The sequence below is a fragment of the Miniopterus schreibersii genome (assembly GCF_964146895.1).
Source record: "Miniopterus schreibersii genome assembly, chromosome: 16".
In the NCBI taxonomy this organism is placed as follows: Eukaryota; Metazoa; Chordata; class Mammalia; order Chiroptera; family Miniopteridae; genus Miniopterus; species Miniopterus schreibersii.
In genome coordinates, this window is record NC_138116.1 from 3826018 (window position 1) to 3846918 (window position 20901).

Sequence of the window (20901 nt, forward strand, 5' to 3'; positions counted from 1 at the left end):
GTGGCCTGGCCGGGGTCCAACTTGTCTGGCTGCACACATCCCACTGTGCAGGTGGGATGGCAGAGGCCTAGCTGAGATGAATCCCCCCTTTGCCTTCAGGCCAGCTACCCTCCTGGAGCTCTGTGGGTGGGCTGGTGGGCCTGTGGCCAGGCAGGAAAGCAGCTTTCAGGGAACAGGAGGTGCGCGGTGGTTTAAGGTTCGCTCGCCCAGGATCGCCTGTTCCACAGCCCCCTGGACTATGTACTAACAGCCCTGGGACAAGCTCAGCTCTGGGCAGTAGGGTCAGCAGCCCAGCAGCCTTCCATTTGGGTCTGAGATGGGCCTGGGCTCCTCGGCTTAAACCTCTCGCCTGCAATTAAGCCAGCAGCTCAGACAGAACCACCCCCGCCCCCACCCCCAATCTGTAAGGTGCCACCTCTCAGTCTGGCCACCTGCGGGAGAGGAGCCCGGAGAGAGGCCACCTGGTGCAAGCCCCGTCCGCTCTCAGGCCACAAGGCCTCTAGGGACGGGTAGGTACCCGGTGCTGAGTGGCCAGGATCAGCCTGGAGAACCACAGCCGGGGGCCTCTGATGGGGTCTGGGGGTGTCAGGAATGCAGCCACAGGACTGTCCTCAGCCCCAGGGACAGTGCAGCCTGATGAGAGCCTGTGACTGCGGCGATGGACGGGTCTGCTTGTTTTCTGGGATCCCCAGGCCCACCGGGTGGAAGGGCAGGTCCGCCGCCCCTCCCCCTCTGCCCCTCCCCCGCCCCTCCCCCTCCGCCCCCCCCCCAGCCAGGGGACCCCGCGGGCCGCCCCTCCCCGCGCCCCGCGGGCCAGCCAGCGCTCCAGTCCAGCTTTATTTGCGGCTACACCTGCTTGAGCGTGACGGAGGCGCCGCCGCTGACCATGACGGCGGGGTAGAGCGGCTCCAGGAAGGCGGCGGGGCAGGGGAAGCGGTACAGCAGGCTGAGGCCGCCCGCCGCGCCCGCCGCGCCCACGCCGTAGAAGGACAGGCAGCGCGCGCCGCAGTCGAGCGCCACGCCGAGCGCGCGCTGGTAGCCGCCGCGCAGCACCGTCTGCGTGTTGTCGTGCCACGCGGAGAGCCGGAGCGAGTCCCACTCCACGCACCACGAGTAGGGGTTGCGGCCCAGCAGGTAGACGACGCTGCCGCGCGGGCGGCGGCCGAGCGGGGGGCTGCGGCGGTAGGTGACCCCCAGGCACACCCACGAGTCGGACACCTCGGCCTCCCAGTAGTGGCGGCCCTCGGACAGGCCGCGCGAGCACAGCACCTGCGGCCACTGCTTGAAGCCTGGGAAGGGGCCGCCGGCGGGCAGGGGCTCCAGGAGGATGCCCAGGTTCAGCACCGAGTGGGTCTCCTTGAACAGGAAGAGCTCCTCGCTGGCCGTGGCGGGGTCGAATCTCAGGTTGCAGTAACCTGGGCCCCCCGCCCCCGCAAGGATGGAAAGGAGCCAGGGTCAGGGCCCCAGGGCATTTGCGTAGAGGCTTCCAAGTGCTTCCACCCCCAGCTCCTAGGAATGGCCCCGCTACCCCTCCCTAAGTCCCCAACTCTGGGGGGGTGGGGCGTGCTGACATAGTCTGGAGGAAGGATGAGTTGGGTGCTGTCCCAAGGCCACCTTTCTAGAAAAGCTGAGAGCTGAGTCTCCCTCCGTGCTCTCACCAGACCCTTACATAACCTCCCTTTTTATTTATTCAGGACTCAAGATTGAGTGGCCCTGAGGGAGAGTCAAGGGCTCCCGGAGGAGGTCACTCAGAGGGGTTTTGCCAAAGGCAATGCAACCTTGACCCTGGAGATATTAGAGGCGCCTTTGGGATTTGGCCCCCAGCCCAGCCTGAAAGAGGAGGGGCTGTGGGAACATCAAATAGAAAGGGAGATTGAGGAAGAAATGGGCAGGGTCTGCCAAACTGGCTTGGCTAAAGCCCAGGGGAGGTCGGCAGGTACCCGGCTGAGGGGCCAGGGAAGCTGCAGAGCTGGCCCCTGGGCAGTGAGTGAGGCCTTGCCCCACCATGGGGTAGGACAGGATGGAGTCTTCTCTCTTTCCTACCAGGGCCTTGGAGTCGCAGGCCAAGTCCTTCTGAGGTCTCTAGTCCCAAGGCAAGAGAGAGCTGGCATCTCTCTGGAGCCCTGGCCTGAATGTAAGTGGAGCTGGGGAAGTCGAGGCACCAAGGGGCCCTGTTCCTTTCCTTCCCGCCCCTGGGGTTGGACCCCGGTACTGAGCACTCACACTTGAGAAGTGTTTTCCTATCCACGGCTGGGGGCAGCACCTCATAGGAGTTCATTTTAATGCCTGGAGGAGATGGAGGGGCTTTGTTGAGGACACTGTCACAGGCCAGCATCCTTCTGGAGAGAGAGGCATGGGCTTCCAGGAGGCTGTGTCACCTGGAGAAGGTGCACATGGGCAGGCAGGGCCCTCTGCAAGTTCACGGAACTCCAACCACTGCCCTGCAGGTCTGTCCCACCCCCAGAATGCAGATGAGTCTCAGTGGCCCCGGGCCGCCAGGTACTGACCCTTCAGGAGGAGCTGGTTGATGAAGCTGAGACCCATGTCCACCAGCCGGCGCCGGAGCTCCGCCAGGGTCTCAGGCAGCTGGAGGAAGCTCTGCTTCTCCTCACAGTTGGTGCCCATTAGGGGTTCTGTGCAGTCTTGCAAGTGCTTGAGCCTGGGGAACTCCTGCATGCAAGGAGGGGCAGTGATACCACCTTTCACCAGGGCCCAAGCAGATGCCAGGAGCTCCTGCTTATGCCAGGGGCTTGGTGGTGCCTAGAAGCATGGGGCAGGTGGAGAAGCTGCCCACTCTCAAACCCGGCCACCTCTCTCCCCAGCTCCTGGTGTTTGGACATCGTAGGTTAGGGCTTTGCCAAAGACCTGGCCTAGTGCATTAAACAGAGTGATTTTTAGGAAATGATGCTGGGAGGATTTCCTTTGAGTCTCTAATTGCTTAGTGAAAAACCTTGCCAAAGACTCCCTGCTGTGTGTGGTACAAGGTGATTAACAGCCCTGGAAGTCTGCTCAGGGGTGTGAGGGTGCTGAAGAAAGGAGAGCTGTGCTAGGAGTTCCAAGCACAGGGCTGGGGTGGCACCCACAGAGAAGGCTGCCACCCCCAACCTTCACATGACCCCACCAGCTACCCTGCCTGGTACCCTCCTGCAGTGGCACCAGACCAGGCTATGGCGCCAGGCCAGGGCTGAGGAAAGAAAAGGGATTTCAATCCAGGCTCTGTAGATTGTTCTGGTCTCACTCCCAGCCCTGCCAGGGGGAGTGTGCAGAAATTTAGGTTGCACCCATCTGATCCAGGGAAAGGAAGGCAGGAACATTAGGATAAGGCTGAGCACTGAGGTGGAGGGAGCCAAGGGTGTTGGTGTAAGCTCAGGACGGATGACCTGGGACAGGCCGCTCTCTCAGGCGGGGGAGTGGATAAGTGACACCACCCCAAACACTGATCACTAATTCCCAGGTCTGGGCAGGTCTGGTGCATCTGTGGGTGGAGGAGGAGTGGCGGTTGTGACAGGGCCTGGGGCAGGGTCTTGCCTGCAGGAACTGCTGGTCATTCGGGTTGGTGAGTAGGGTGCGCAGCCAGATGCTGTCCCCCTCCAGCTTCAGGAGCCGGTTGTGGCTCTGCTGGATGGAGCTGCCCAGCTTCTCCAGGGCAGCTGCCTTCTCTTTCTCCACAAAACCCAAGACCTTCACCTGCAGCTGTTTGACTTCCTGGACGATCTCTGAGAAGCAGGAGTTCACCTCATCTCGTGTTGTCTGGATTAGTTTCTGGGGGTGGGCGTGGGAGGGTGTATAGGGAGGCATCTCTGAGCCCCACCCCGGTACTCGCATTGTCGTGGCCCAGAGCCCGCCTAGGCATCCTGTCTCAGTCTGCCTGGCCTCACCCCATCCGTTCCAGGCCCTGAGAGTCCCCTCAGCCTGGTGGAGAAGCCTGGGCCTGGGGTGAGGCGGGCAACCTTACCAAGAGAAAGGCCACCTGCTCCCGGTGCTTCTGGCTTTCGGAGGTGATCATTAGCATTTGGTTCTCCACGTTGGCCTGGACCTGCCGCACCTCGACCTGGGGTGACAGGGTGGGAGGAGGAGAGGGCCCTGATTGAGAGGGGGCACGTAGGAGAAGCCCTTCTGCAAGCAGCCCCACGTTCAAGCCCAGAAGAGATGTACCTCTTACATTCTGAAGGGTTTGAGTGAGAACGAGACTAAGAAAGACCAGAGCTGTCGGGGGAGTCGGCCAAGGGCTCACCCCTCTGCGCTTGGTCTCACTCCCTGAGAGTCTCTCTCCCTATTTTTAGGAGCCAGGTTCTCTGCTCCTGACAGTAATGACCATTGGGTTTCAAGTCACAAGGGGTTATGGAGGGATCAGCAGCTTGAGAAACCTGGGAGGCAGTGGGTGGCAAAAGGGCACATCAGATATGGACTCCTGGGCTCCCTGGGGCAGCACTGCCAGGCCCAGCCCTTCTACATAGGCCTTTGGTCTCCACCTACCCAGCCGCTGGCATTTTCATGTTTTATGATATATCAGAGAACTGTGCTGTTCCAAGTGCCTGTCCAGGAACTGTTGCTGACCTGCAGCTAAACAAGTTCGTGCCAGACAGTAAATCAGCTCACTGCTTTCTTCACCGAGAGAGTCTTGCCAGGAAAAGAGCAGTGTGATGAGCTGGTTTGCGTTCCCGCAGGAGCTCCTGGCCACGGACCATTACCGGGGGCTGTGCTGGAACAGCACTGCTATGGAATATACTCGACAGTGTCTGAACATACAGGGATGTGTTTGTATTTTGATGTTTTCTTTCAGCCTTCTTTGCAAAAAAAAAAAAAAGTTGGTCATAGGATTCATACATACGATGTTGGATCCTTATTTTATTTATGCATTTTTTTGGTTAATCCTCACTCAAGGATATTTTTTCCATCGATTTTTAAAGAGAGTGGAAGGGGGGAGGGAAGGGGAAGGAGACACACCCATTGATTAGTTGCCTCCGCACCACAGGGGGATTGAACCTGCAACCCAGGTGCGAGCCCATGACCGGGTGGGAATCAAACCCGAGACCCTTTGGTGCTCGGGTGACGCTTCAACCCCTGAGAACACAGGGAGGGCTTTGCTGTTGTTGACCCGTGTTCATTTAACTTGCCTGCCCGTTTCATGTCGCGGCTTGATGCTAGGGACCATCACTTTAACAGCTGCAGAATTTGTCCCCAAGGAAATGTGGGGGGGAGGGGCTGGAGGGAGAGGGCCGCTCCCCACAAGACTCAGAACTAGGAGGCCCCTGGCTCCGACCTGCTCTGGCCCTGCCCCAGCCTCACCTCCTTGACGGCGCGCTCCTCCCGCAGGGGGATGGCCTCATGGTTCTGGTGCTCCTCCAGCAGACAGTTCCCGCACACACAGCAGCCCTCCTTGCGGCAGTACAGCCCCCGGAGCTTGCGGTGCTTCAGGCACAAGCAGCTCTTGAAATCCCACAGGGGCTCCAGGAGCTGGTGGTCCTGGAAGGCCTGGTCCTCCGAGTGGCTGCGCAGGTGCCTCTCACACAGGGAGGCCATGCACTGCAGGCACGACTTGATGGACTTGAGCTTCTGGGGGGCACAGAAGTCGCAGGGCACATCCCTGGGCCCAGTCAGGTTGCATGAGGACTCTGAGGTCTGGCTCTTGGCCTGGGTGAAGCAGGTCACCATCTCCCCCAGGGTGACATTTTTGCAGAGGCGGGGCCTGGAGGGGAAGCTCTCTCGGCACTGGGGGCAGGAGAATGTCTCGCCGGTGGCCGCCTGGTGGTCCCAGAAACCTTGGAGGCAGGTCATGCAGAAGTTGTGGCCACAGGCGGTGGTGACGGGACTGTGGAACACCTCCAGGCAAATGGGACAGAGGACTTGGTCCTCAAACTTGCAGGGACTGCTGTTGCTGCTCGTCAGGAGCTGGCCTTGCGGAGATCCGGAGGGCTGGGCAGGAGGCTGCGGGGCTGGGGCGTGGTCCTGGACTGGCTCTGGGAAGACAGAGCAAAGCCATGCAGAAGCCTAGGCAGGAGCTAGGGGCCTTTGAGGGTACAACACTTCTCTTAGGAGGCCCAGGGACCGTGTCATCGGCCAACCCATACGGGGGGCATGAGTCGGGGATTGTGTTCTTGTCCCAGCCCTAATTCCTGGAACAAATCCTGGGCGAGAGAGTGGATGGCAGAGAGCAGTCACATGAGAAGGGAGAGGAACCACTTCCTTGGCCCATCGAGAGAAAGGTGGGACGCGCGGATACTTACCTGAAACTCTCTGCATGTTGGAGCCAGAACTTGGCTGCCCTGTGTGGGAGGGAAAAGGACCCTTGGGCACTCAGGAGCAGGGCCCTGCCCCCGGTCCCACTTCACTAGCTGCCGGGAGGGCTCCCAACGGCCCCGTGGGCCCCCCTCTGTGGGTCTGATGACCACCTTCTCACCTGTCTCTGGCTGTGTTTTGCGGTCTCCCTATCAAGTCGGCCCCCCTCTGGAAGACTGCCTGCAATTTTGCTTCCTGACGTCACAATTCAAGTGCCACCAGCCCCAGTACCCTGCTTGTGATGTCAGCAGGGGAAAGGGTGTGATGTGCACCACTGGCCTTGCTGCGGTGCTGATGTGTTCTGCCTGCCCACGGGCCACTCTTCACTCCAGAGCCTTCACCCCAGGAGGCAGAGTCACCACTGCACCTGGGGCCACTTGCAGTGGACTGAAGGGACTCGTATTACCAACCAGAGGGGGAAAATGGCAACTCAGTGGCAGTAGGATCTTGGGCAGTTTGTTCAGTCTCTCTGGGCCATGGATCTTCTCTTGTGAATCAATAGGGTTGTGGGAGGAGATGGTATTTCAAGGCCCCCTCTTGGTCTAAAGTTGAATGATCCAAACATCAGATTTGTGATCCTAAAGACTGTTGCTTCCTGCTCTGGTTCTGACCCTCAGGAGGAGAAAAGGAAAGAGGAAAACTGAAGAGAGAGTCATTACTCTAAGAGCTTTTTGGCAGTCTTTCTGCTTCCCAGTCTTACCCACTCAACGGGACAAATGCCCTGATAAGTTTGCCATATATCACTCCCTTGCTTCAAAAAGTTATGAAACTTAGATTTTTATTTTATTTTTAAAAAATATGTTTATTGGCCCAGCCGGGCATGGCTCAGTGGTTGAGCATCGACCTAGAACCCAGGAGATCGGAGATCAGGGTTTGATTCCCGGTCAGGGCACATGCCTGGGTTTCGGGCTCAGTTCCCAGTCGGGGACCTGCAGGGGGCAGCCGATCAATGACTCTCTCATTGTTGATATTTCTCTCTCTCTCTCCCTCTCCCTTTCCCTCGCTGAAATCAATAAAAGATATATATTTAAAAAATATATATGTATATGTTTATTGATTTCAGAGAGAGGAAAGGAGAGGGAGGGAGAGATAGAAACATCAATGATGAGAGAGTCATTGATCGGCTGCCTCCAGCATGCCCCTACTGGGGATCGAGCCCGCAGCCCAGGCATGTATCCTGATCGGGAATCGAACCGAGATCTCCTGGATCCTAGGGCGATGCTCGACCGCTGAGCCACGCCGGCCGGGTGAAACTTAGATTTTTGAGCTGCCAGATTTAGCTAGGGGCAAATAAACATGGAGATAATAGCCTCAAAAGAAAGCTCATAAGGGCAAAAGCTATAATTAGTTAAAATGAATTAAATTTCTACCATATAATCACATGGAAAACAACAATTTCAATGAAAATATTTTTAAGTAAAAATGAAAATAGGAAACTTGGGAATGATTTAATCTCACTGTATAGAAAAGCAATCAAGGAATTAAACTGGCTTAATGGAGTAACAATTCACTCCAGTGGCGAGCTTTACTGATAAAAATGTGTGGTATGATTCTTATTAAAAATGTAGCTCTCGGCTGCCACCTGGGCTTTATGACTGAGCAGACTCAGCAACACTCAGATGACCTGGTCCGAACGCTGGTGCTGCACGGATCTGCCAGCGAGCCCTCACTGGAGAGTCAGCACGCAGAGTTCCAGGGTTTGGGGACAGGTCCACGCCTTCTTTTGCAGATTAACTCTTCTCTTTTTGAGATACAGCTTCTGTTACCTAACTACAGGCCATCCAGTGACCATATAGCCTGAGCTGCCCACCACAAACCTGGTGGTGTCCAACCCACCAAGCCAATTTGAGGAGTAATAGATGTGACTCTCAGAACCCAGAACAATGACTGTTGCACTGTGCTGCTTCCTGTTGGGGAGAGGAAAAGATCTTTATTTTTATTTATCTATTTATTTTTTTCTCCTCACCCGAGGATATATGTTTATTGATTTTAGAGAGAGGGACAGGAAGAGAAAAAGAGGAAGAGAGAGAGAAACATTGATGTGAGAGCAGCATTGATTGGTTGCCTCCCATTCATGCTCTGATCGGGAATTGAACCCGCAACCTTGTGGTACACGGGGTGAGGCTCTAACTGAGCCACCACAGCAGTGCAGCTCGTCTGGGCAGCAGTAGCTGGTTCCACAGTTTCTTTCAGTTTTTCTCTTCTCCTAGACCCAGCCTTACTGAGCCCAAGATGGCATCTCCTCCTGCACAGGGCCCCTCCCCTGAGCCTCATTTTAATAATCCTAACCTCTTCCCTGCACTTCTGGTCCTGGGAGCAACTGCGTCTTGCAGTTAGTACACGTGTGACACCTGTGTCACCAGGCCCTTTCCTTTCTCCACAGCCTGTTAACTGCTGTGGCCTCCGTGTCCTGTTGTGGGCCCTGGCTGATGTCACCTTGTACCTTGTGCTGGATCATTACGTACAGTCGTCTTCCTACAGGGGGGACTACCTAAGGCCTTCTGAGGGTTCCACACCCAGCCTGGTGCCTTGAGTGGTCCCTCACTTGGTTACTGGATTTTCCTCCCATTTCTCACTCACCCTCTACCTTGCAGAGAAAATGGGCAACCTACTCACCCGTTCTCCCAGGAAGGCTTTCTCCCTTAAAAACCACCTCGCCTAGCCGAGCGTGGCTCAGCAGTTGAGCATTGACCTAGGATCCAGGAGATCGAGGTTCGATTCCCGGTCGGGGCACATGCCCGGGTGGTGGGCTCGAACCCCAGTTGGGGGTGTGCAGGAGGCAGCCGATCAATGACAACTTTCTCATCATTGATGTTTCTCTCTCTCTCTCTGTCCCCTCCTCTCTCTGAAATCAATAAAGATATATTGAAACAAAACAAAACAAAAAAACCACCTCATACCCCTCCCTCTGCCTTTCCAGCTCCCTGGTGGGTCGCCCATCTGTCCCCACCTTCTGTTCCTCAGCACTCTTGGGTCCTTTCAGATTCAGTGAAATGAATGTGGGGGGAAGGAGGCAGGAGCCCCAGGACTTCGGGAAGCACTGCTAGAAAAGGTGAAGTTCCTCCCAGAGAGTGCTCTGAGGAACATGAAGGGCAACGGCGACCGGGGAAACAAGGAGCTCGCAGTGTTGGAAAACATACTGAAGGCCTCAAGACTCAGAAGTTTATTTCATGTCTTTATTGACCAAAAAAAAGGTCACAACAGTTCAGACTCTTCAGACACACAGTCACAAAGGGCACCCACAAATGACAGGCATGGTCCCTAACATCTGGATCGAAGGCCACGCTGCAGGGTGTGGGTGTCCTCTTGGCCCTACCACTTCAGCAGCTCTGTCCCTTCCTCCCGACACCCCTAAGATCAGTTAAAACTGCAGGAACAAAGTCACTCTAGAGGGAGTGTCTCCACCTCACTGCCAAGGGGAAGCGCAGGTTCTGAGGATAAGACAGAGCATACTACTGTGCTGTCACTCAGGAGGTGCCAGGCGGCTCCCTGGGCCTGGCCTGCATGGCCTGTGGCCTCGGACCTGGGCAGAGAATGAAGCAGGAAGACACTCCCCACTTGGCAGCACTGGGAAGCTGGAGAGGATGGGTCACTGGTCACGTGACACCCCCACGCCAACGGCCACACGTCTCTCTGAAGTTATCAGGCAGGCTCTGCAGGGCACTGGGGGAGGAGACCTTTTAAGGAAAACACCCACTTGGTCCATAAAGGGTTTGGGTAAAATGCTTTTCCTGAAACCTTGCGAAACAAACCATCCTGACATTCCTGGAGCATTGGAATCATTTAAATTGTCGCTGGGTTGCCAGGAGGAGGGAAACCTGGTGAAAGCCAGTCCTCTAGGAGATAAGAAATGTCACTTATGTCTGTGCTCAGAGCGCTTAGCAAGGGGTTCAGCAGCCTTTTTACAGGGCCCACTGTGGAATCCTGAAAGGAGAAATAAAGGTACAATGCGTTCCTGCGGGGCTTGCCCAGGCCCGCCCTCCAGCCCTCACTCCTTCTCGCCAGCTTGGGAGGAGGCAGATTATCAGGCACCCCCCAGGGAAGCACGGCTGCTGGGGCTCCTGCTCCTTTCGGTCTGACATCATTTATTCCTACTGGCAAACGACACCTCTTCCAGTCCTCTGTCCTCTGGTCAGAGCAGCTTTCTCTGACACACTCAAATCTTTTTTTTTTTCCTGAAAGATGACAGGATGGGTGCCCACGACCTTTATAAGTCCTAGGCAGGTGCCAGACTTGAGGTGCCAACATGTATGCTCAGGCTGGTGTGCAGAACCCCCCTACTTCTACCCTACTTTACACACAGAGAAATAAGGTCAAAGTGAGAATCCTGGGCATGTGCAGGTCACAAGCTCAAAAGACATTTGGCACAGTCTACAGTCATTTCCAAAATTACAACCCCAGACCCACCTAGCAAGCAGCTGAACTGTGGAGCAGACAACCTCAGCTTTGAAGGAACCAGGAGCGACCGGCTCAAGGTGGCTTTTACAGATGGAGCTTTCCCGAGGCACCTTCCCCTTCTCTGGACCATCTGCACTATGAGAGTCAAGGGGGAAAACAAGGATTCTCAGGCCCCCGTGTGTTCAACAACTGCTCTCCAAGGTTCAAAAGCTCAGAGAGGGTCCAGGTACAAGCTCTGCGGTCACAGCTCTGCTCACCCAGGTCAAACAAGCGTTTGATCCTTAAGGACATGGCACTCCATAGAAAGAAGGGACAGTGAAGTTGGGTCAGGGATGTGGGGAGTCCTCAGACTGCCCAGCAAACACATACACACTAGTGGGAAGGTGTGAGTCACTGACATGGCTGCGGGGCAGGACTGCCAAAGTCAGAAACCAAGGGACGCAAACAAATAGCACAAGTTCAGCCAAGGCATTTCCAAGAGACAATCACAGAAACAACACTTTGGACACAACAACATAACACATTTGGCAACTCTCAAATAAACAGCCATCCCCACGCTAAGCCACCAGAGGGTCCAAAGTCCCTTTATTCCAGTTTAAAAAGTCAGGAAAGGAAGGAGGACCAATGGAGGGGAAGAAGTCTGCAGAAGCAGTTATACCAACTACCTACAGCTCCCGCGTGTCTGTCTAACCCAGTGCAGAGTGCTGCCTGCCTCAAACCTCTTCCGGGGAAGAAAGCAAGCCACCTAGAGGGTCCAGGATGCTGGAGAAAAATGGGGCAAAGCCGTGTGGCAGCAGCTGAATGCCCCAACCCCGGGCAGCAATCCCCAACTTCCTACCATAAGCAAGGAAGCCCCACCCTCCCTTTCCTCAAAGAGGCTTAGTTCATAGGAATGGGGGGTACTCTGGCAACTCTGTCCTTTAGCAAAACCCTCGATTCAGTTCGGGGAAAGGGAGCTAGAATCCTGTGCGTCTGCTACATTAGTAGGGGTGCACAGAAGGAAGGGGAAGGGAGTGTTACAGAACAGCTAGCCGCCATTGTCCACCATGGCACTCAGGGCGCGGCACGGCTCAGGGACAACCCTCTTCCATCTGCTCCGGCTTCCCTGCACAGGCATGGACCAGGAGCAGGCCTTCCTCTCCCCTCTCCTGTCCCCAGAAGGGTTCCAGCTGGGAACCCAGCCCAGATGCAGTTGTAAAGATTTGTTATAACACTGGCTAAGAACACAAAAGCAGGTTTCCGAAAAGGTATTCTGCAGCTGGAAGTTGCATCTGTCTTCAGGTTCCTGTGGGTGGGGTGGGGGTTCCTTTGGTTTGACCAGAACACTCTCCACGGGGGGCCAGGCTCAGCCTTGCTTTGCAGTAGCTTGGTTACTGTACAGGAGCAAGATTTAACTTCACAGATGTGCTCTGCCGGGCTGCTCTCTTGATGTTTAGGATTCTGGAGTCTACATCCGAGATCCTCTCTCCTGAAGAATCTGCAAGAGGAAGATGGGGGAGGGGCTGAGGCTTGGACTCTGGGTGCAGACTGCTTTTAGGCCCAGTTGCTGAGCTGCCAAGCAGACCGCTGAGGGAAACCAGGGAGACCCACAGTTGCCACCAACCACAGTAATAATTCCTGTTACCCAGGACGCAAGGCAGGATGGGAGCCCCACCCCACCTAAAGCGCTCTGGTTGTAAGACTCCACCTGAACATGGCCGGGCCAGCTGTGTTGTGGGCCTACTTCTCCGGTGCTCAAGGAAATGGCTCAGGCACAACGCATGCTGGCGACTTAAGTGTGTGAGTGTGTCTGAGGGGGGCCCACAGGAGAAAAAGATAACAGTGGACAACAGTTTTCCAGTTAACATAAGAAGTCACAAAGGTAACCAAATACCTTTTCTCTTGAGGCAGCAGGAAAAAAAAGAAGTTTCCAATAATAGAGGCAAAATACTTTCCGATTCTGAGTTTCTGAATTCTGACCCTGGAGTAATGAGTGGCAATGAGCTATTCTGTATCACTGGTTTGACAGAGGCTGGGAAGGGTCTGCCCTATTTCGGATCATGTTTCCTAACTAAAACCGCTCTTTCTTGATTTAAGTTACAAGAGTCAAAAGACCCAGAGGAAGGGGAACCACAAAGCTGGCTTGAGAAGGGACAGGAAGAAAGCAGGCAAAGTCCACGGAGGGGCTGGGAGCGAACTGTCAGAGATGAGGTCATGGTGAAGCACCTTCTTACCTTTGCCTTTTCGCTCGGCTCTATGACAATGCCATTGGTGGAATTATTCAGTTCTCTGGAGACGACACAGAGGAATTCCGCCTGGTCCTCATTCCCATAGTTATAGGAAGACCCGATGCTGATCAGCTGATAAGACAAGGACATGGTGAACACAGGGGCCGTAAAGCGCTAAGTGCCACATACATGAACCCTTTCGGGGAAATCGGTAACCGCGCTCCTTGGAGGATGGACAGCCCTGGGACTGCCCAGGTCTCGGCTACTCATCAGGGCACCATCAGCAGGGCTTCGCCAGAGGAAACAGTAGGAGTTCTGCCACTGTCCCCCTCACTCGAGCAGCAGAAGCATCCCCAAGGCAGCAGCTAGGATTAACATGATCACGCTCCTTCTAGCAAACGTGAAGGTGAAATAGTGTTTCTGTGAATAAAAATGGACACTGGCTTCAGCCAAAACACCTACACAAGGCTGGCTCATCTGTAAGAAGTGCCAGACAGGAGCCTGGCACCCAGAAGGCTCTGGAGAGCACCAGGCAAATCACTGGAGAGCTACCATAAGCCACACGCACTGGCTGTTTTCACCTTTTTGGAGAACTGAATTCAGGCTTTAACTCTAAGCAGCAAATATACATGCAGGAGGCAGCTGAGCCCAAGGGCGAGGTCCTCCTGGCGAGCCCGCAGGGCTGCAAGTCAGGGGACCATGACCATGTGGCTGGTCTGCAGACGCCTCTGCCCCTTTGTGCCTTGACTTCCTCATCCATATAATGGAGTCACTGGGAGCATCTACAGAGCATTAATAAGATGAGAAAAATAAGATAAAAAGTATTCATTGGTTTCACAAAGAACACTTTAAAAAGGCTTTTATAATACCCTTTGCAGAACTGATTCTACAGAGGGAGGTAAGTGGGAGAAACAAGCCAGTATTGGTTCTGAAGACAGAGACACAAAAAGGAACTTCTGGGAAGGTAAGTTTATGGTGACAATTCAACTGACCTCTTAAACTCTATGTAAAAACAGGCGTGATCCATATAAAATTATAACATATTCATTTTGTCCATGCTCAGGGCCCTGGGTTTTGAAGACAATAGATGAACAGAACAAGTCTGCCACCTAATGGAAAAGAGCAGTAAAATCCTGCCCCTTTGGCTTTGTTTTGATCCCTTGGCCATAAGCTCAAAGCTAAAAGAACAGCAATCTGCAGTCTGATAACATGTTTGATTCCTAGGCTATGACCCCCGCTCACCAAGCTTTCTCTGCGGATTATGCATATATTCAGGATCATAAGGTTCTCACCCTGGGGCAAGGAAAGGAAGAGTTATTGATGAATCCTGGTCTCTTTAGGTAATTATTCTAGAATGTATCAACAAGCATTTCTGGAAAACCCCTCTGGGAGAGGGGCAAAAACAGAGAGAGCCCTGGCTGGTGTGGCTCAGTTAGTTGGGCATCACCCTGTGCACCGAAGGCTTGCGAGCTTGATCCCTGGTGGGGGCGTGTGGGAGGCAGTGATCGATGTTGTGCTCTCACATCGATGTTTCTCTCTTCTCCCTTCCTCTCTCAAAATCAGTAAATTAAAAAACCCAGAGAGAGAGAGTCACTTCAAGCCTAAACAAGGTGGCCAGCTCCCTTGGGCACAATCAAGTTCAAACTTTGGCTATGAAGCTGGGAGACAAGATACTATTTTCAGTTCTCCCGACTGACCACATACTACTGAGCAAATACTCCACACTGAGGGGCTCTCTTTTCCTATGCTTTTGAACAGGATGACTTGGAGTCCTACTGAACTCCTGGGGGTTATTAACTTGGCTATGGAGGGCAATGTTTGAAGAGTGTGGACTTCCAGGCTGAGACACTGGGGTTGTACTGCTTAAGAAACATACCTGTTCAAATTTCCAGCCATCAGACATAGTAGAGACCATCTGTGTCAGCTCCTCTTCTTGGCACTGCAGGACTCGGTATACGTGCTTCACGGGGCCCTGCAACAACCATGAACAGACTTTGAATTTGTAGCCAGTGCAGTTAGCCTGGGAACTCAGGACTCAGGACTGATGCCTGGAGTGAGGGCAGTTTTGTGACACTGAGCCTGGAAACACTGAGCCTGGAAACTCCATAGCCAGGTAGTTTGTCAGAATAGAACTGAAATCTTGGGACACCCAGGTATTGTCAGAAATCCAGAGAGAAGTCATTTGTTAACCAGACTCAACTCTCTAAAATGTAAGTTAGAACCGGAAGCCCAAAGGCTAAGTGGCTGCCCCAAAGCTGCAGCACTGAGGCCCCTACACTTAACCACAGAATTCACACTTACAACTTGGGGGGAGGGGGTTAGAAGCCAGAGTCCGGGAGGCAAGGGTTGCTGCAGGGAGATGTGCTCAGATGAAAGTTCTTGTTCACAGGATAGTTACAGCCACACAGGAACACTCTGTTAAGCAGCCTGGGAAGCAGCCTGGGACCATGTGGGGTTGGGTCCAACAGCTGCATACCCAGTGCCCATCCTGGAGGGCACAGGGCATTTGATGGAGCACAAATAGCAACTGAGGTTCATAACACCAATGCTCAGTCATGGAGAGGGATGAGTTATGTTCAATCACAATATTAAGAAAATATGCACCGTTCCCTTAAGAATCATGAACACTTACTTAGTACTTTTTCAATAGAATGAGTGGGCTTCCCGTTAGCTGGAAAATGTAATATGAGGTGGCAAAAAGCTTGGCGACACTAGATCCTATTTCATTGGTAATTTGCAAACCAACTAGATATTCATCTTTGAATATTAAAGGAGCCCATTAGCCCTTGGCCAGATGAAAGAACTAAATGGATAAGCCCTCTTTCCATCTTTGCAAACTGCTGGAGATAAAGTGACAAGAGGGTTCATTTTTTATCACAGGTGTCAGTTATTCAACCAGATAATCCATTCAGAGCCAGAGAACTTTGATATGTGAAGTCTAACACAGAAGGAGCAAGGAACCGTATTTTAAGGTGGAAAAGAAACGAACTGCCCTCTTCTTAATCACAGGAAAATTCTACACTGCAATAGAACTAGACCTCGAGAAAGCTTCCACCACCCAAATCTGATGGGGTAGGAGGCACGGCATGCTACAGGACAGATGGTCCCACTGAAGTCTGACCCTTCTCTGTTACTGTAGTTGTACCTAAAATAGAGCTTAAATACATGAAAGGGAGTGTCAGTTTTTCCTGCTAGACTTCAAGCTTCTTGAGAGCACTGAACTTCTCCTGGTCATAGAAACCCAAGGGCCGAATAAAAGCTACTGTGGCCACTTAAGACACATGATGGGTGGGTGATGTGACATGAAATAAGCCAAATATGCTCTACTGTCTTCCCTTTTCAAACTAGGTGACAAACTGCATTTCATTTCTGTTACTATATCTGAGTTAATATCAAAATCTAGACTTCCTAATAAAATGAGAAGCTTGATACTATTTTCTCAGAAGCACAATTCATAAGCAGTTTCTGGTCTACACCATGAGACTGGTTTCAAGTGGCTGGCAGGAGCCAGACGTGACATGGTCACATATTAAAGGCTAGTGTTAATAAAGAGCAGCCGACAGGCGCAAGCAAGACCTCGCCTGGGCTTTACGTGGAGGGAGACAGATGCTCTATCTAGCAGGTTGGGACCTCCCACTGCCATATGGTGAATAGCCACACCCTCCCCATTCTTCCAAAGGGACGGGAGGTTGTTTTGTTTTCTCTGTTACTTCTCTGTTTTTTTGTTCTGAACAAGTCTGGTGGAGTATACGCTGTCTGCCTGACAGATGGAGAGTCTTCCACACAGATCTCAGGCTCCGAGGGCAAATCACCCTTTCCTAATCACACCCAGACACACGGACAGAGGACCACTCGAGATAGTTTCCCCTGAAGAGGCCAAAACCCATTACTTGTGAAGTTCTGTTCTCATTGTCCCGTATCCTTTCCTTAACCAGCCGCACAAGAGATGCGATGTTGTAAAACTCTGCCTCTTCCAGCACACCTAGAACAAGGACCAAGCTGTAGTTAGAGATGCGTGTGAATCCCCCAGAGGACAGCAAGAAACGCTGGAGTTTACATGCTTGCTAAGGACTGCGTTTTTCAAATGCAAGTCTAGTCTCTCTCCCTCAGCCTGGGACGTTTCTTTGCTGTTTAGGGTGCACCCATTACCTTTTCCCCAGTGGAAGGGAGTCAAGCAGAAGGGTCTACCCCGTTCACTCCGTTTCACCCTTAGTTTCCCACCTGGTACCTTCCCTGACTCTCTCCGTAGCTACCCATTAGCTGCAGGATACCTTGACCATATGTCACTTACTTCCTGGAACTAGTCACATTGGACAACTCCTGAGCTTGCAATTTTTATCTGAGCTTGCAGCAGTTTGTCCTAAAAATGACCAGGGGCGGGTGGTGTGTATAAATATACGTGGCCCAAATTTAATAGAATGCTTATTATTTGAACAATATAAAAGGCAATCATGGAAAGACTCCCATGCTACATAAAATCAAAGGCCTCAGACAGGACACCTACATGGGATGTGTGATCCTGCACCAGGAAAAAAAATGAACTATAAAAGCCATTATTGGAATAGTTGACATAATCGGAAAATAAGCTACAGATAAAAGTATTTATCAATATTAAACTTCCTCAAGTTGATAACTATACTGTGGTTATGTAAGAGCATATAATTGTCCTTGGGAACTATACATTGAAGTATTAAGGGGTGAAATCTGGAATCTATTCTCAAATAGCTCAGAAATAAACCTGTGGGAGGGGTGGAGGGAGGAGAGGCAGGAGGAAGAGAATGAGGAGAGAATGAATGAACATGACAAAAAAATGTTAAAAATTGGTGAATCTGGGTGAAGGGAGTTCTTTGTACTATTCTTGCCCTTTTCTCTAAGTCTGAAATTATTTCAAAATAAAAGTTTTGAAAAGGCATTAGAAAAGATGCTTGAGATTCCTCTTTTCAAGAAACAAGACTACCCATGAGTTGGCAATTGTTGAAGCTGGATGGTGGGTGCATGGAATGTACTGTACTATGCCCGTTACTTCTGTATACATTTGAAATGTTTTGTTTGTTTGTTTTAAAGAGGACATTTTAAAAAAGAGAGAGCAAGTCTTCTTTTTATTGGTTGAAACAGAGGTGTTTTGCAGCCACTTAATTAACTAGCAGCCATTACAGCTTTCTTACTCAGAGCTAACACTCCCTGATTACGTGCCCTGGATTTAGAGAAGGCCCCAATCTCCAGCTGAATGTCTTCGATGAGACCAAGCCAAACAAACCTTTTAGAAAGATATATAGACCCACTTACAGTCCAAATGCCCTAAAAACCAAAAAGATGAGGCCACTGATGATGCACCAAATGGACTGGAGAATGAATTAGGTCAGTTGCAAAAATTGACAAGGAGGCATGAGACCAGTCTTAAAAGAAATGAGGCCAAGCCTTTATTATTTCTTTACAGCTGCAAGTTCAAACTAAAATCGAAAATATAAATAACTAAATATCAGAAATGTGTTCTTCAGGCTATGGACAGTCACTGTTAGCACATAAGCAAATGTAAAGAGGAATCCTGACAATTCTGCAGGTTTGGAAGAACTCCCAAAGCTATCGGCAAAGCTGAGCTATCTCTTTTCCTTCTACTAAGAAGGACGAATAGAGCCGGGAGAGGATCCCTTAAACAAGACTCCTCAGACGCCACTAGGTAACTGGAGTCTCCCTGCTTACTTTCACAGACCTTTACTAAACCTGCACATGAGCTCGATGAAAGTCTCAAAATAAAACTCAAAGCTGTGAAGCAGAGTCAGCCTGAATTTTGAAAATGCCTGGTTCATTGTTCTTACCTTCTTCTGCCAACTCCTTCGTAATGATGAGTTTCCCATGCCGGAGGTAGTTTAGGATAGGGCCGAAGTAGGTGGGGTCCCTGTCAATCAGATAGGCCCCTGTCTCGTCCTGCCAACCAAACACAAGTGTATCACTGTGGAGCTTTCAAACCAAGTCAGGACAGGGTTTCAACCTGTCACAATTCATTAGTGAGAGGGCAAGTTTTAGCAGACGTTTGCTTATCACAAACTACTGGCAAGAAAGCTAGTTTTGTTTTCATACTTTAAGATCATTTAAGGTGGGGTGTTTGAGATGTACAGTCATATCATGTAAGTGTTTACTTGAACTTCTAAAATATTTACGTGGTCACAATTTTTCTGTGGGCTCTTTGTTATAAAGGGGGGGAGGGGAACCATAGTTGCGGTTAAATCTTTGCTTGTGATGGACATTCTGAATTCTCCACTGCCCCCAAATCACATTCCTAATTCTAAGAAAACCTGTTTAGTTGGCAATGCTCCTGAGCTCAATCAAGGCCAACATCAGTGAAAGTCTGCACTGCCAGCTGTACCTCACACACCCCAGCTCTGTGTCCAGAGGAAGCTTGGCACTGCCAGGACTTGGCTCTGAGCAGTTTTAATCCTACTCATCTTTACAATAAAATAAACAAGAATAAACTGGCTTCTACTGCAATAAGGAAGACTTAGGGTAGATAAAAACAATTCCTTTATAAGCAAGGGTTTTGGCATCTCTATACTTTAAAATTAGGGCATTGCCGGTTTCCATCAACGTGAGATTCATTAGAGGAGAGGTAAGAGATGAAAAATCAATCAATGTTTACCCAACCCCAAGTCAGTCTCAAGGTAACAGGCTGAATGCTACATGGGATATAAGATAGTGTAGGCAATGGTCAATTCCTATATGTTGGGAGCTAAAAGATGAACGTCTAAAGTTAAAAAAAATTCAAACACCAGTTCAAACTGGAAATGGGTTAAGTATCTTGGGACCTCTCAACCCTTTGGTTAGCAGCCATGCATCTTGCCCAACAGCATTCCTGTTTTCATTTTCCCTGGGTCTTAGGTTTGCACTGGAAATGGTAACCGCTTTCCAAGGAATGGATCAGATCTCAAATACGGACCTAAAACAGTGACTGTTACCAGCTTCCAGCTCAGGGACCACGACCGCAGGAAAGAAGTGTGATATGAGAAGCACTTCCTGCAGCTGTGGAAGCCATCCTCTAACCCAGGCTTTCACCCAACTTGGCAGAGGGTCCGAGAGGAGGTCTGAGAAAGCTACAAAGACGCCTCGGCTCACCCTGACCCAGTTCTGGGTGTATCTGGCACAGGCAGTGAGGGACAGACGAGAAGCCAGGGAAAAACTCATGCCGATCTGAGGGACCGGGAGGCGTAGAGAGGAATACGGAGAAGGGGTGTGGAGTGGGTTCTCGCGGGTGCCGGTGGGCAGTGCGGAGAACGAGTCTCTGAGACCCGAACGAAGGGCGGGGTCGGAGGGAAACCCTGGGTGCGCCTGAGGATGGGCGAGAATAGCTGCCGGGGTTAGCCTGCTGGGGGAAGCGGAGGGGAGGGGGTCCAGGCCCGAGGAAACGCCTGTGAGACGCGTGTCCCAGGAATCTGGGGACCAGCCTAGGAGAAACGAGGGGGTCCGAAGGCCGGGGGCGCGCCCGAGGGCGGGGCGCACCTTGTCCGAGTCCAGCTCCGGGTCTTCCTGGCAGCAGAGGCGGCAGAGGAAAGACTTGGGCTCCCGGCCTAGGGTCTGTCTGGTGGTCACGAAGTAGGTGCCGCCCACGTTCAGCCGGACCCAGCGGGCCGCGCCGGCGCCCCCTGCCCGCTCGGGCGGTCCGGGACCCGGCTCGAGCGGCTGCGCGGCGGCGGCGGGCGGCCGGTTGTGCCCCCGGGGCGTGGGGCCAGTGGGGCGAGGGCTGGGAGGTCCGCGGCCCGGGCCGCCCCCGTCGCCCAGCCCACTCCCACCACCCCCTCCCAGCCCGGCCATCGCCGGGTCCAACTGCAGCTCCGCCATCTTGGGCCGCCGCCGCCGCCACTGCCCGCGCGCTGCCGGGCCGGCCCATCTCTCGGCAGGGAGAGCCGGACCGGCCCATCGGCGGAGGTGGGGCCGGGGAGAGGGACGGGAGCGCCCCCAACCAGCACCCGGGCACCTGAACGGTGGAGGCTCTGTGCCCGCCCTTATAGGCGGGACTTCCGGGACT

At 52.5% G+C, this 20901-nt stretch overlaps 2 protein-coding genes across 2 annotated transcripts; both read right to left on the bottom strand.

The window, feature by feature from the left end:
• Positions 1–846: 846 nt before the first annotated feature.
• On the bottom strand, positions 847–6243 carry LOC308568770 (E3 ubiquitin-protein ligase TRIM65-like; the record flags this gene model as incomplete). The annotated part of the gene is made up of 7 exons (XM_081161990.1): positions 847–1415; positions 2224–2286; positions 2508–2670; positions 3529–3762; positions 3956–4051; positions 5290–5960; positions 6228–6243. 7 exons carry the CDS (start codon positions 6241–6243, stop codon positions 847–849), a joined length of 1812 nt encoding a protein of 603 aa, XP_081018116.1.
• A 3176-nt stretch (positions 6244–9419) lies between these two features.
• On the bottom strand, positions 9420–20883 carry KCTD2 (potassium channel tetramerization domain containing 2). The gene is made up of 6 exons (XM_081160874.1): positions 20376–20883; positions 18701–18809; positions 16775–16866; positions 14761–14856; positions 12891–13016; positions 9420–12154 (listed from the first exon to the last, which is right to left on the bottom strand). The coding sequence occupies exons 1-6, from the start codon at positions 20712–20714 to the stop codon at positions 12125–12127; spliced, it is 792 nt and encodes a 263-aa protein (XP_081017000.1). The 5' UTR covers positions 20715–20883; the 3' UTR covers positions 9420–12124.
• Positions 20884–20901: the final 18 nt, after the last annotated feature.